Source organism: Ambystoma mexicanum, chromosome 1p, assembly GCF_040938575.1.
Source record: "Ambystoma mexicanum isolate Mex_15411 chromosome 1p, UKY_AmexF1_1, whole genome shotgun sequence".
Taxonomy (NCBI): Eukaryota; Metazoa; Chordata; class Amphibia; order Caudata; family Ambystomatidae; genus Ambystoma; species Ambystoma mexicanum.
In genome coordinates, this window is record NC_090921.1 from 590,390,553 (window position 1) to 590,406,974 (window position 16,422).

The 16,422-nt window shown below is 44.2% G+C and overlaps 1 protein-coding gene across 1 annotated transcript in view; it reads right to left on the reverse strand.

Moving 5' to 3' along the window:
* Window positions 1–812: 812 nt before the first annotated feature.
* The window catches only part of LOC138576228 (nuclear factor interleukin-3-regulated protein-like), a 211,902-nt gene continuing 196,292 nt past the window's right edge, over window positions 813–16,422 (reverse strand). Inside the window, exon 2 of the mRNA XM_069649540.1 lies at window positions 813–5,037. Within this exon, the coding sequence (XP_069505641.1) occupies window positions 3,185–4,159 (975 nt within the window). The 5' untranslated portion in view covers window positions 4,160–5,037 and the 3' untranslated portion in view covers window positions 813–3,184. The remainder of the gene's footprint in view (window positions 5,038–16,422) is intronic.

A 16,422-nucleotide genomic window follows, 5' to 3' on the forward strand; every position in this document is an offset into this window, starting at 1 on the left:
CATTTGCTCAGCTGATACATGTCTGTACTGAAACAGTGTATGAATGGGGTAGGCAGCCTGGTTACACGCTGATGACCTTTGGGTCAGGAAATGTAGACAAAAAGGCTTCATGGGTGACGATTAGTCGATGGATTTGCTCACTGATAATGATGCCATATGAGATAGCAGGACAACAGCCTCCAGCAGCCATTCAGGGCAGGTCTACTAAAATGATAGCACCCTCATGGGCAAAGGTGCAGTGAGTGTCTATAAAAGAGATTTGCAGGGCAGCTCTGTGGGCAGACCGCAATACATTCATAAGACATTGCAGATTGAATATTGAATACCCTAGGTTCACTTTGCTTGTTATGGGAGTGTTGCAAGTGGGAATTCTCTTAGAAGCTGGGAAATTCTCAGGAGATAACAGCAATGAAGATGGTGATGGAGTTGCATCAGACATGCTGAGTGCCAGCAATGTTTGTTCTCTGGGCCCCTTCCCATCTGAATTAGCTTTGATACATCTCTTAACTTAAGTATTGGAATGAGGAAGAGCGATGAGGTCTCCCTTGCTACCTCTGTGGTCTCCCTTGCTACCCATAAAAAAAAAATGAAGTTCCTGGGCTGTGGCCAGCGCAATGTGGCAGATTGTTTCTGCAAAGATAGGGGGTCCCACAAGTGTAACACTTTGAGCAGTGAACCTAAACAAGAAAAATAGGAATAATACATAATTTGTCTTTTTGGAATTCTACTGTGATGTCATCATGTAATTCTATACAATAATTTCTAGACTCATTAAAGGTTTATTTCAGGCACACTTCAGGGGGTGAGTCACTGACGTAGTCTTTTCTTAAAAACCCCTAATTCACAATGCAGACAAAAACATCCAAAAGCATTTAGAGCAGAATAAGCATCTATGTCGGACTACATGTATTTTGCTTTTTTCTCAATTTTCAGTTATAGCATGTTTTTTCTACCGCTGTCTCTGCTACGATCATAACCAGACATTCAATCTCGGTTTCCTCGGTTGCTTCACAAAATCCTTGTTCCCAAAACATGTGTACAGTGTAGAAACGTTTGACCGTAGCACATAAAGTAGCCCTTGATTTCATTGCGCCACAATTAATCCTTTGTTGTAATATGTCTATCGTTCTTCTCCACATGGCATGCTGCTGTTCTGCATGTTTGTTTGCTTGCATGAGATAACGAGTGCCCAGAGTAGGGGATGCTGTATGAGTGCGCTTCTAAATTCTTTAATACACAGTTATGAACCACCCAACCTCGGACGCCTGGAAAGTAGATCCACGCAGGCTTGACATGTGGCCAACTTTGCACCAAAGCTGCAGATGAACTGGCCTGCTGTTAAATCTCAATGACCAGTTTAATGGTATCCACTACAGAGTGCAATATGCTTTCTGACTTTGAGAACATTCAGACATGTAATTGCTCATTATACTATAGCCGATAAGATAGCCATAGCCAGTGAGATAGCTCAGTGGGTTGAGCGCTCGCTGCTGAGATGTGTGTGTGATCTGTAGGTTGCAGTTTTGAATCCTTACAAGGCCAACTCAGCCTTTAATCCTTCTGAGATTGATAAATGAGTACCAACACAGGTTGGGGGATATTATATGTATAGTTGTCCTATATAAAGCACTTAAGCATAAGTGCTATATAATAACACATCATTATCATTTGGCCTTGGATGTCTGCCTGCATTCACAGTAATTTGGTAATATGGACCTATACACACTGATATTAACGATACATATGGTGATCCATACATTTTTTGCAGTGTACCTAGGAACAATGCTATGTGATTTCACTTTCTGTTTTGCAAGGGGTGAAAGGTCCTGTTGCATCGCTTCCCGTTATGTCACTTCGGGTGGTGTCAAATTACATCACTTCCTGTGATGTCATCAGAGGTCAAGATGTCACTTCTGCTACGCCTGGCATTTTGGTGAAATGAAGTCCCTAGGTGCTTGGCTAAGGCAGTAGTGGGTGCTGGAGAGGGTGGGCGGGTGAGAAGTGTTGGTTGCAGATGGATTCCCCCTGCACCTTGCGGTAAATAAAGTTAAAAATCGTCGGTAACAATTATTCTTCAGTGAAAACTGCAGGGCAAAAACACGTAGAACCGTGCCAACATATTTTTAAATGCATGACCGACAAATATTCAGACGCGCATATATAACATTTCCAGCATTTACTGTAGCAACTACCTGTAACTCCAAACTCTCATAGCTCACATCCGTTGTATTTCAGTGTCGTTTTACGGCAACTAGCAATCCCCCCAGGTACTGGTCTGAATGCTTCCCAAGTGAGAACAGCCGGTGCTCCCAGCATATCTGAAAACAGTGCATGGCCTTTGACACTCGATGCAGTTTCTGCGTTACACATGTCCAATTCATTCAGAATAAAATAGCAAACGTTACATGGCATAATATGTACCATTTATAGTGCTGCAGTAACCATCTCATTTGCATTAACACAACATGCCCTTAGTCTCGAAACACAGAGGACACACATCTAAAATACTTTCAAAAGGAGCAACATTAATGCCAATTTTTACTAGAAAAAAAACACTCAAACGTTCCTGAGATAAATATCTAAAATCCCCCAAAATTTCACAACGACGTTTAAAATTAGAAATATTCCAATGGTCAACACTCTTGAAATTCATCAAACATTACTTATAGCTGTGAAGTGTGCTACACAAACACATGTGCACATTGTGACCAGGAATCTCACATCCAGGGTTGTCCCTTTGTCAATGTAGGTCTGATGAACACCTTGGTCCAGGTGTGAACATTTGGGGGTGGGTCTAAAGTACCAAAGAAGTACAACGAGCGAAAGCTGGCAAGCCTAACAGATCTCCTGTGTTTTCCAAACAGAGTTCCTTAGCGAGGATCCAGTGGCTCTGTCTCGGGAAATGAGAGATTTTTAAATGAGATGCAAGAAACTGGAGCTGGTGGGCAGCTCAGGGGCAACTCACTTGTCTTGGAAGTAGGGCAAAGCAGAGCAGCATGGCTTTGAGGCTAGACTTCGGGCTAGTTAAAAAAAAAAATGTTACTCCGCTTTCATTAAAAAAAAGTCACTTTCGAAGCAGAGACCAATGCCTGAAGCGTAACTTGTCAAGTCCATTCAGGTTCATGTGAGTGACAGGGTTGCTTGTCCGCCCAACCCTTTGTCAATGTCATTCTTCAGTGTCACCCTAAATCTTTTGGGTATGAGGTCTCTCCTTAGTTGCCACTTTCTCTGTCGCCGCTGCCAATGAGTCTGGCATGTTTTCCACTGTAGCCCCCAGGGCTTTGGCTTTGATTCTGAGCTTGTGTGGCAGAGCAGAGCAGCTTCTGCTCTGTGGACAGCCTTCAGCGGGGCATGGCGGGGAATCACTAGGCAAGAGCGCATCAGAAATGGGCGCGTGCTCTGCCACTGCATCATCCAAGAGGCTTTTCAGGTGCTTGCACCTGTTCACTTGCGCCAGGATGGGCTTTGGGATTGAAACCCTGGTCCCATACACTGATGGGTAGCAGTAGGGGTAGCTTCTGAAACCTGCAGGCTGGACTGATCGGAAAGCTGACTGATGCTCCTTTGGTTGGTAGGCAACTTTGCCAAAGTTGGCATCCATGTTGGTCAGTTTTCTTTTGCCCATGTCTTTATCTGCATAATAAAAGGTACCCTCCATGGACAGACCCTTTATTAAGGAGGTGTCTTCCGAGGTAGGCCTGTAAGCAAAGGATGATGGTGTGTAGAGCCCAGTCTCTGGAGAGACAGGTTCCCGACTTTGGGGAGTGTGTTCCGCAATACTCTGCTTGTACCGGCTGTAGTACAGCTCTAGGGCAGTGCGGATAGCATGAGCCTGCTGGCTGTAGGCTGCAGCCGTGATCAGTCCACAGCGGAACTTCAAGGCCAGCAGCTCCACCTTGAGAAAGGCGTTCTCCTCATTGAGGGCCATCAGCTTGCTCTCCACAGCAAAGTCGTTCATCCTCCGCTTCTCCCGCGACCTTTTGGCAGCCTCGTTGTTCTTGCGTCTTTTCTCCCAGTACATGTCGTCCTTCTTTTCATCCGGCATGAATTCCCGCTTGCGCCTCAAGCTGCTTCCTCTCTTCCCCCGGAGGACCGGGCCCATCGCTGGTGGGCTGTCATGGGGGCCCTCTTCCTCCAGTCGCAACAGGAACCCTTCCATTGACTAAGATGCTTTCTCTCCAACAAAGGGTCTATGGACCCTTATTTAAACCAATAGGATCCTTGAACCCCTTTCCTCAATTATCTGTCTGCTCGGCAGTTTCCAAATGCCTTCTATCTGTCAGTGGAGCTTTTTGTGGCCCTTTACTCAAACATGTTAAAGCGCCTAGGAAGAAAAGATGTGGCTTTCCACGCGCTACTGCTATTCACCGGAAATCGCTCGCATGCCCCCTTTACCACACTTCCCTCTCACAGATTCCAATTCCCTGCCTTGGTCGATGCTCGATTGCTCGATGCTCATTTAGGAAGTGTGTCATCTGTGGCATGTGGTTTTCCAATGCGTCATCCGGAGGCACAGTCCTCCTTATTCTGTTAGTGTAATGAATGATGAATACCTGGGGCGTTTCCAGGTGTTGTTGCTTTTGAACTTTTTGGGAAATCAGTTCGGAGTTTGAAACTAAATCCTATTTTAACGCTCCTTTGGGCCACTTTGCACAGATTCTTTTTCTTTTCTTCTTTAAATCTTCATCTTCGTCTTTCGTTTTTGACTTGTTTTCCTATTTCCTTGTGTTATTTTATTTTCCTCCTGCTTTCTTTTTGCTTTGCATTGCCCTTCATTTGACGTTTAAGGGTTTCCTGTTCTTTTTATGTCTTTTTCATGTGCATGTTTGTTTTTGTGTTGCTTTATTTTTGTTCACTTGCTTCTGTCTTCCTCTTTTCCTCTCATCCTCTCTTTCTTTATTTTTTCTTTCCTTTTATCTATATTCCACTTTTCCTTACTTTGTTTTACTCTTTTATGTCACGTTCACGTTTTCCTTTGCTTTTGCATTTCCCTCATTCTTCTGTCGTCTCAGTTTCTTGGTGGCAGAGGATTTGTCCCTGAAAAGAGTAGAACAGATGTTGTAATGTTTCAGTACTTGACCAGGCACATATGTAGGATTTCAGAACACTACAAAAAGGTCAAATCAAACATTTTACAGACAAAATGTACTCCACTTAAGTGATACTAACCACACAAAATATGAGTTTATATATAGCCACTACTGGTTTTCTTAATGATTTAGATCTAGAAGGGCCGATTAGCATATTAACCTCATGGGATGCAACATCGATAAGTGCTAAGTGTGCTCTATGTAACTGGTAATAACAACCTCTGGTGATAATGCCCTGTTGAGAAGCGAAACCTATTGCCAAAGTCATAACTTTGAAATAAGCAACTATGCCATGTATAAGGTTGAACAATTTGAACAAACGATCAGTTGATTTTATTGCAATCTTTTCCTTTTTACAGTTTACAATTTCTAATTTTACTTTTCTTATTTTCCTTCTCTCTTTCTATGTTGTTATATGCCTTCTTATGCGTTGCTTATGTATCGATGTATGTATTCTCTTAAACGTTTTCATGTTCTTTTGGCTATTATAAGCACTTTTAAACACATTTTGTGTAAATTAAAAAGTTGAGCAATCAGCTAAATCAATAAAAAAAAAAGTAAGATTGTGTTTTTAAGAGTATGTTCCTAAGATTGTGAGTGCCAGTTCTGTGTGTACTTACCATAGCAGAAATCTAATCTACCAACTGATAGAGGCGTACACAGGATGCACACCTTACAGACCAGACACAGGTCATTTTTAATGTATATATTCGCAATGGAAATAACAAGACTCTCGGGCCTATTGGGTCATGAATCCAAAAAGAGCAGCCACACCATAAACAAAAGAGGGTACACAGCCCTGCAACCACGGAAGCAGCAAAAGTAAGCTTCTGGTCTGGCAGATATGAGGGTCACGGGGCAGAATTCATCGAATTCATAGCACTCTGCAAAGTGGCTCTGCACTGCCAACAAACACCCTGATGCACAGAGCTTTGCATGGTGTATTTCTGCAGCACAATGCCAATTAGCACTGCAAAAATATACTTTGCACCGAACTGTGAATCGGGTTGTTTGTTGGTAGTGCAAAGTGACTTTGCACCAGTGCCAAGTGACTTTTTGCACTGCAAAAATACACTTTGCACTGAACTGTGAATCGGGTTGTTTGTTGGTAGTGCAAAGTGACTTTTTTGCACTGCAGAAATACACTTTGCACTGAACTGTGAATCGGGTTGTTTGTTGGTAGTGCAAAGTGACTTTGCACCATTGCAAAGTGACTTTGCACTGTGCTAGACATTCCATGTAAGCCCGCTGTGGCCCTTTAAAAAGCAAAGCCACACCTGTGAAACGTTGGTGCTGTTAAAGGCAATTGAGAGGGAACCTTATGAAGTGAAGCCTCGTGCAATAAGTTGAGAAAGGGTTATTATCCCACGCGATAATTGCCCCTTTGAAGGTCTATGATGCTTTTAACACATACTTGTATTAGCAATATAGCTTTTGGAGACGAGGCTCTAAAGTGCAAAACGTTTTATAGTGTTTAAAATAAATACTCAAACCATGTTAGTGAAAAAATGTGTTTTTATTTTGTAATATGACTGGAAATGTTTGAACATGAATATGCATTAGGTGTAACGTAAAAGTACACCATTTCTCTGTAAGGAAGGGAAAGTGTGTTCACATGTTTTAGCTTTCCCTTTAGTGCGATAAATTGGATGTTGCACTGAAATAAACTGATTCTCCCAGAGAGGCAGCGCCTCCTTAAATTAAATCTTGCCTAGAAATTGCATTGTTGTTTCCATGTCCGCATTTGAAGTCAGAATATTCAAAATGAAGGCAATATCAGTAGTTATTAACTACATAACGAACGTCATTCTGATTGGTTGCGAGGGGATTAATATTGACTTCACTGTATGCAGATCGACTGCGGTCTACCAGAAAGCTGCTCTTCATCCCCAGAGGCATCAGTAACGGTTAACTCTGGGTTACCCGAAGACTACTTTGGTTCCCACACAATTGAACCAATCCAACGACTCATCTTTAAACTTCAAGTACTGCATGTCCAGGGGAGTTGCTAGGTCTGGAAAAGACCCGGGGCTAAGTTGATGTCGGAACTGTTGGGACTGGGGGCTAGCTAGTCCTTTGGCTGTAGCTCCTGAGATTCTATCTGGGGCTACAACCAAAAGATCAGGGGCTATAGCCCCCTTAGCCTCCCCCTAGCAACGCCCCTGTGCATGTCTTTAGCTTTTGCCGGGTTTGATAGCTATGTGCTATCAATTACTGCTTAGCTTTGGCTGGAGATTGGTTGAACAATGCTAATGCAGGTGCGGGTCACTTGCATTTCAGCTCCTGTGTTTGGCAGCTGTCTAACTGGACGTGCATATCCATTCACCCGGAGCGCTTCCCTTAGGCCCACCATAGTTGCTTAGCATCATAGGGAAAGGCTGAAGAAGGACGATGCAGACAGGGGTGGACTGGGAACCAAAAGAGGTCCTGGAAATCATTTTCAAAGTGGCCCCATATTCCAGATTGTCAGCAAGCCCAACCCTTTTCTAATGGAAAATGTGTAAATACCACACAAAAGTGGTCCAGGGTGCAGAGTCCTACAGGAACATCTTCAGAGTTTACCGTAGGCCAGTTCACCCCTGGATGCAGAACAGATCGTTGTTGAATTCATGGTCTTCAGGGGCGTAGATTTAAATGTCTAGATCGTTGTGAAGTGGACTCCTGCAATCATGTTAGACATTCACCAGAATAAGTTGGGTCGTGGCCCTGGCTAGAAAATTGGATTATCTTCGTACAATGGTCATGCTGGGGCATTAAATCCGCTTTGGCACCAATGAAAAAGTGACTCATAGTCGCAAATGGCATTTCGTTCCATTTGTAACTGACTGTTTGACTAGTACCCAAGGCTGGTTATTTTATTATTATTATTATTATTATTATTATTACCTGAACTTGTAGAGCGCACGGTCGCCCGGGGGCATCATGGCGCTGGTGAGGAAGCTATCAAACAAGAGGAACAGTAATAGTCAGAGAGTTAGAATAGAGTAGTTTTGAGGGCTTTCCTAAAAGCCAAATGGTTAGAGATAGACTTGAGTGGCAGTGGGAGGGTGTTCCACAGCCTTGCCGCAGCAATGGAAAAGGCTCTGCCACCGAGTCTTTCCCGGTTATACTTAGGGACCACCAAAAGATTGGTGTTCAGGGAACGAAGGTTGCGTTCTGGGATATACCGAACAAATTTGGTTTGAAGAAACTCAGCACCTAGGCCCTGGATAGCTCGATGGACAATACACAGTGACTTGAACTTAACTCGCTGGGCCACTGGGAGCCAGTGGAGTTGGCGAAGCACTGGCGAGATATGAGCTCCATAGGGGGAACCTGTGGCCAGTCTAGCTGCCAGGTTCTGTATACGTTGGAGGCGTTGGAGAAGGCCCGTCGGCTGAGCGAGGTATAAGGAATTGCAATAGTCCAGCCGTGAGAGGACTAATGCAGCTACCACAGGAGGACGCATAGCCTCTGGGATCATAGGGAGGACCTTCTTAAGTACCCTAATCTGGTGATGGGCGGATTGACAGACCGTAGAGACCTGATTAGTCATGGACAGGGAGGTAGAAAGAATGACTCCTAAATTCTTTACTTTGCCCACTGGACAAGGCAGAGGGCCCAGTGAAGTAGGCCAAAAAGCAGGGGTCCATAGTGACGGGCAGGGAGGGCAACCCACCAACATCACCTCAGTTTTATCGCCATTAAGCTTGAGCCAGTTTTGGTCCATCCAGACACCAACTGATGTCAAACAGTCATGAAGAGAAGCTGAGACCTTGATATGATCCTGATCCAAACGGATCAGGATTTGAGTATCATCCGCGTAGGAATAACAGTTAAGTCCATACGAGCGGATAAGGCAGACCAGCGCCCATATGTAAATATTGAATAGAATAATTTTGGTAAAATATGCCACAAATTTTACATTATGGGCCCGATTCATGGAATTATCTGCACATAAAATTCGGATTTTGCTTGCCAAACTGCGTGCAAAATGCTGAGTGCCTTGCGCGAGACGCCACCTAGAGCATCGGCGTGGCTTGCGCAGAGGGCACTGTAGGGGGCGGAATATGGAAAACGAGGATGAACAAGGCAAAAAAGTGGGCGTTATGGCCTGTGGGCAGTCCATTTCACGCAACTATTGCATGGAATGATACATATTCATGGATCCAAGTGCGCAACCTCTCGATGGGGAAATGGCCACGCAAAGCCCTCATACTATCCACTACGCGAAGGCAGGCATACAGATACTTGCGCAAAGGATTCACAGCGTAGAGGTAAGATTGTGTGTTTGATTTACCGGTGCGTGTACGCAGCCATGATTCCGATCTGACTTAAGGGTGCGTGTACACAGTGTAGCGGGTTGCAGGAACGGTTTACGGGGGTTCACACACAGATTTTCTGAGCTTTGCCTGAGTGACGATAAATCGTACGCATGTTGTTTTGGTGGCGCTAACAGTTACAGGGGATTCTATGCAGGGTCCCCGAGATGCAGGCTTGCTTGCGGGGGACCCCACACACTGTTTGAAGGGTGCATGCATTCGTGCCTGTGTCTGTTTTTGCTTTGCATGGGGGCATGTCGGGGCCTTCCTGCCAAGAATTTCATATACCGTTACTTTGCGCAAACAATTCCATGAATAGGTGGAGTGCGTAGAATAAATTCTGCATGCAGGCTCAAGCAGTGTCATTCTCGACCTGCAGCCTTTGCGGGATAACTGCCGACTTTTCCATGAATCGGGCCATATATATGTATAAGAATATCTGTTCAGCACATTGGTCAAAACTACTAACTGCACAGTGGAGTAACTCTTCAAACTGGCCCATTTTGGGCCAAAAAGCGGGCCCACTTTGACCAAAAGCTGTGGCCCACACTAGCATGTTGGGCCTGCATTTCGGCCATTGCCCTATTGCCCTTTAAGCCAATCCGAGCATGTTTCTAACTAATGCTATGTGAGCTTGCGACAGGCTGACGCAAAGAAAGAGAAACTGGATTGCCACGTTATCTGCAAACACACCATCCCTCTGCCTCACACTCTGCAACCTGTCCTGCATACCACACATGGATCTCAAAGCTTTGCTAGGGCACCCAGAGAAACCAATCGTTCATTCGCTGAGAGCTTTATAGGTTCCAAAGCGGCAGCTGAAGAAAGCCTCACAGCTCAAGGCTTTGCGCCCCATTAATAAACAAAACATATACCACTCCTGAATGCACACACATTCAGGAGTGGTGCAGCATGCTTTTAATGCTGCTGATGGACGCACATGCGCAAATGCCATTAGTGTGGCTCCGGATGCGCTGACGTCATTTTCACCTATGGAGCACAATGCAATTTCAAAATGTAATTCCAACAGTTTGGGCTTTTGTGTAGACATGGCAAAGTTACTTGCTCAGGAACTGGTGTAGTGGTATTAACTGACCATTGAGGGTAGCAGGTGCAAAATGGTATGAGCACCTGGGCACCTAATAGCAGTGCCTGGCAAATTCCTAATACTTATAGACAAGCCCTAACTGTTGGCTTTGCCAATGCTCATTTTTACAGGACTTCAGTAAAGGATATGCATAGTGCTTATAAATCGTATGGCTGATGGCAGAACTGTGTAAGACATTATTATTACACCATGGCAGGTTTTCAGCTCCAAGTAAGTCACTGGGCCTCATTACGACCCAGGCGGTAAGGGGTTTACGGCAGCGTAAAGAGCGCCGACCCTTACCGCCTGATTACGAGGTCCCTTAGCGCCATGGAGGTTTTAACACCTGCAGGTGTTAAAATCCATGGCGCTAAGGGACCATGGAGTTAATTACGCCACCGTAATTTACGGTGGCGTAATTAACGCCTTCCCCACTCCCATTATGCCCTATGGGGCAAAAATGGGAATGGGGAAGGGTAAATGGGGATTGGGGACTTACCGCCCCGCCAAGGTCGGAATGGGGCGGTAAATCCGCCAACCACCATGGCGTAAACATAGTTTACGCCATGGTGGTAAAGTCACGGCCCAGGCGGTAACTTACCGCCTGGGTCGTAATGAGGCCCATTAACTCTCAGAAGACTGCCTTGAGAAAACACTGGCAGGTACTTTGGCGCAATGTTTGATGGTAAGGCTTGAATAAAGCGAGCTCAAAGAGTTCCTATGATGATGAGTTTAGGGCGGGGAGGATCAGGCACTGGGTGGGAATGGCTATAGGGATTGCCGTGAGTGTGTTGACCGTGGTCTGCAGTACAATATTCATCTAACTCTACATGAGTCTTTCTTCACTTTTTTCCTGAGAGGAGGAGGGCCTTTCTTAAAACCCCCCAACCCAGCAAAGTGCAAAGGAGTGCTGCAAGTTTTTTGGCCATGGTCTGCAGCACAATATTCATCTAACTCTACATGAGTCTTTCTTCACTTTTTTTTCCTGAGAGGAGGAAGACCTTGTTTAAAACCCCCCAACCCAGCGAAGCGCAGCAAAGTTCTACGAGTGTGTTGGCCGTGTTAGCCGAGTGGCTGACTCGAACCCAGACTCAACTTGCCTCACACAGAGGAGCAAAATGGGGTAAGTGCAGTCATTTACAAAATCAGTGTCTTCACGCATTTCGAACTGTGTATGAATAAAGCTTTTGGTGCTGCACTCTACACTCATTTACATCACCCAACATCAGCTGCGGCAGTCTTCAACTTTAAACAGCATGTATAGCCTACGAAGCATCACCTATAAAGATGACCTAAAAGCACCGGAGCACAAATGTCCTGAAATCTCACAACGGCCACCAAGTAACATCAGCAGAATTCCTCTCTCTGCGGTCACTCTTGGTGTTCAAAATCCTGAAGAAATGGCTGATGTGGGAAACGGTGTGGAAAACAAAAATGAAAACGAAAATAACAGAGTGACAGCTTCCCATAACTTGATGGCGATTCCATCAGCTCCAAATCATTTAGTAAAAGACAACATGCACCACAATTTGGAATACACTGTGCCAACATCCTCAATGAAACAAACAATATTGAGTTTAGCAGCATCTAAAAAGAGATCACTGAGCCTAAATACCTTAAAGAATATATCGTGGGTGGCTTGCACAATCCAACCCTCTCTCTCAAGCTTAAACCAATCACACATGGAAGAAAACCACATGGACCTCTAGCTAAATCCATGTGAGAGGCATATCCATGTCATTCAAGGCACCGCTGCTCAATCAATTATAAATACTCCAAATGGCCACTACTTTGCCCCAATTAGTGGAAGCACACATTTAAGAGAAAGATCTATTAAAGCACATGCCAGCAGTATCCCTTGCATTCATAATGCAGAAGTAGACATATCACAAGACTCTTGTTGCTGCATTGAGCGTCGTTCTCAATGCTCTTGTAGACGAGTTTGAATCTCTCAAGGAAGAGGTCCACACGTATTCAGGCATTCTGATGGAGCTCCCAAAAGAAGTGGGTGGGTAGCTGCAAAACCTCCTTAGTCGGTCTGAATGCTGCATTAAACAATCAACAAAAAGGCTTGGTAGACCTCCTTTCAAAAAATGAAAAAATGAAAAAACTCACACAGACAGCTTGAAAGTCCCAACAACAGATCTTGGGTTGTTGAAAGATGCAAATGAAGAAATGTGGAATGACATTAAATCCACTCTGGCAGACAGCACAAAATCAAGCCGGCCTATGAATCTGTGCCCCGTCTTTATGGAGACGATACTCCTCTTCAATGTCTGTCCTTGAAGAATTCATGGGACCAGCTCAAATAATCAATGATAATGAACTCAATGAAGGATCTAACTAAGAGAAAGATGTCATATCCAAGAATCAACAAGAGACTACTGCAACCTACTACACCTGTTGCTGAAAGAAACCAGCATAGCAAATGAGACTCACACACTAAACAATCAAGAAATAGAAAACGTGACCCTTGTAACTAAAAAAACAACGTAAAAAACAGGAAAAAAGAAAATAAAAAAGTATCACCCAGCCCACCGAAGATCCTGGACAATCAAACAAGATGGGAGAAAAGCACAAATCTGGGAAACTGAAGAAAGCAGGAAAAAGGAACTTTTTTAAAGCTTTGAATAATGTTACATAATCCAACCTGCAAAACAAGAAGAAGAGTAAAACAAAGAACTCTTACTCAGCAACTGTCCAAAAAATGAAAAAGAAAAAATGAGAAATGACTTAATTGACCACACGTTGGAGGACTTAGTGTCATAGATCCAATCACCACCAAAATAAGAATCAGTATTTGGTCACAAACCATGGAACAGATGGGCAAAGCAATCATTCCCCCAAGCCTCTGTAGTTGGCTCCAATTTTTTGTAGGAAGAGTCTTCTGAAAAATTGAGACAGAAGCAAAGTCAGCAGCACTATCACGGAGTCTGTTTTTCAACACCCTCAAAGACGAATGAACTACCTACTAATGACACATGCACAGATAAAACATTGCAATTTGTAAGCCCTACACATCTCTACAAACTGCTTGCTGCACTCAAAGTGTTGCTCCATTAAGTAAACCAGAAAAAAGACCAAAAAGCTCTAAACCGAAGCAACATCATGGCATAAACAAAAAAGTGTCTGACCTTTATTTATTCTCCACTCAAGAAATTGATTGCCTCTCCATTCCCTTTGAAAAATGCACACACATAGTGGAACTCATACTTAAGCAATATGCCCCGAGCGGCGGGGGCATTACCGACTCAGGTAATGCCCCGGGGCCCATAGTTATAGGTCCCGAGCGAAGCGAGGGCCTTAACGAAGGCCCCGGGGCCTTACCAGACTCAGGAATGCCCCCGCCGTGAGGGGCATATAGCTATTAGTACCCCGGCCCGCAAAGAATGTATGACCGGGGCACTAAAAGCTTTATTTTTTTCCCGAAATGCTGCGTTTCAGGAAAAAAAAAGACGTCAAAGAAAATGGCCGCCATGGAAAGGGAAAACATTGTCCGTTTTCCCTTTCCATGGCGGCCATCGGGAGCGGACGCGCTGGAAACAGAAGCGTTTCCAGCACATCCGCTCCTGAAAAAAAAGAAGGTAAGTGGGGTTGGGAGGGCGGAAGGGAGGGGAAAGGGAAAAAAAAAGAAAACGAAAAAAAAAACATAGCTGGGTCCCCGGCAGGGGACGATGGAAGTCTCCAGCCGTGTGTAGCTCGGAGCGGGGATGTCCCCGCTCCGAGTATTCACACGACTGGAGGCTTTCATCATCCCCCACCCGGGACCAAGGCATAGAAGGTAAGTCGGGTGGGGAGGGCAGTGAGGTGGGGGGAGGGAGGGAAGGAAAAAAAGAAAAGCTTTACCTCTGTCCCCGGCGGGGGGCGAAGGTAGCCTCTCAGCCTTGGGGAGGCTCGGAGCGGGGATGGCCCTGCTTCGAGCATCTCCATTGGCTGAGGGGCTGCCACGCCCCCCGCCGGGACAAAGGCCGTGGAATCCCGACAGAGGGATTCCCGGCCTGGTAACGACTCGGCGAGGGGCAATCAGAATGGCTCTTTCATTCTGATTGCGCCCTCGCCGGGTGCTAATAAAATAAAATATAGGTGTGAAAGCACTGTGCATGTATGCCAGTGAGCTTAAAAATTGGTGTAGAGGTCTTCATCACCAAAACGCCTCTCATGCTTAATGAATCAAAAAATGGAAGGTCCGACCTAACTGATAACACACATAGAAAATACCTGTACAAACACGCTCAACAATAACAGATTCCGTCCCTCGAAGTACAAACCCAGAAATGGCCATTAAAGAGAAATCCAATCTATGGACTCTGCTCCCAGATATTCTGACCGAGGTATTTCAGAGATTAAATATCACAGAAGATCTGCTACAGGGAAAAGAAGATCTAAACCCTATGAGCTGGAACACAAGATGACTGGCATCATTCAGAGACAAAGCTACTAGCCGTGCCATTTTCAAAGATCAAGATCTAGTTTTCCTACAGGAGATATGGCTCCTAGAAGATCTGCATGTTGATGGGTTTACTACCTTCTCTCTGCCTGCTACTCATATAAATGGGGGTCTTCCCTCAACCAGTTTACTGATTGCAATCAAAAACACCATTGGTCGGGACTTAGAATGTATAAGTCATGAGACATCAGGCATTCTTGCCATTAGATGTGTCATAAGGTGGGATAATACAACAAAGGCCTGCTATTGATCAACATTTATTGGAATCCCGCTAGCAGTGGACTACTCTCTTTTCTTGAGGACTTAGCCATCATTCTTACTGAAATTAATATTTTATTTTCTGATGATTTAATCATAATCGGTGGTGACTTCAATGCATACTCTTCATCCATTGTCAGGCATTCTTCCAAAGCTGGTACTAGCACATGTTATGGAATTTAATAATTGTTAAGGGTAATGTAAACACTGATTCTCCCCCTGCACCAAGGTGGACGAATGGCAAAGCAAAATCTACAATCTATTATATAGTAGTGTCTGCTGAATTATTTCATTGCTGCCGAAGGGTCAATGTTATTCTCATGAAACATAGTGATCACAGCTCTTTACAAGCCTCTTTTTTTCATGGAACAGTTCAAACCTCAAAATTCATGTACCTCAAAATTGCAAGTAAATCCCAACAGAAAACCAAATTGTTTGTTTTGGCTAACAGGGCTCAAAAACAACATTTTAAGTAAGAGTTTATTGTATAATGTGGCCTTGGAACACAAACGCCCGGATATTTTGTTGAATTTCTGTGGGATCTCCAATCCCCCAAAATCCAAAAGTGGACTACCAATAAAGAACCACCTGCATACTTTTGATGAAGAAACCGATGCAGAAAAAGGAAAATAATTACACAACCTAAAATCTATAGGCCTGCTCGCACACATTTTTGAATTGGAAAAGAAAAAATGAAAGAACAAATACAGAAATTGGTCACGTGAACGAAGAATCATGTGTAACATACACAATGGCCAAACCATGCTTCAAGCCCTATTGCCAACACAAGCAAGACATTAGTTGGTTCTAATTAATGGCAATGCACAATCCCAAGGAGTACAACAGTCCTACACGATATCCAATGACACCTGGATAAAATATTTTACCAAAACATCAGAAAAGCTACCCGTTTATCGGGTCGCAACAAAAAACAAAGTTCAATGTGAACTTCACATTGAAAAAGAAGAGATAGAAGGTTATGTTATAAAACAATTTAAATCACGGGCAGCTGGCCCGAATGGCCTAACTAATGTGATACTAAAATCTGACTCAGTAACCTGGTCTCTTATCCAACCCAATCACTTGCAGAGTCCTGGAAACGGGCTACTGTTATTCCAATATATAGAAAGGGTGATAGAACTAATCCAGCAATACTTCGCCCGATAGTTCTCTTTTTGATTGTGACAGCAAAATATGTCCTCGCATAGTACTGAAAGATCTGGTGAAAGGTGTGGACTG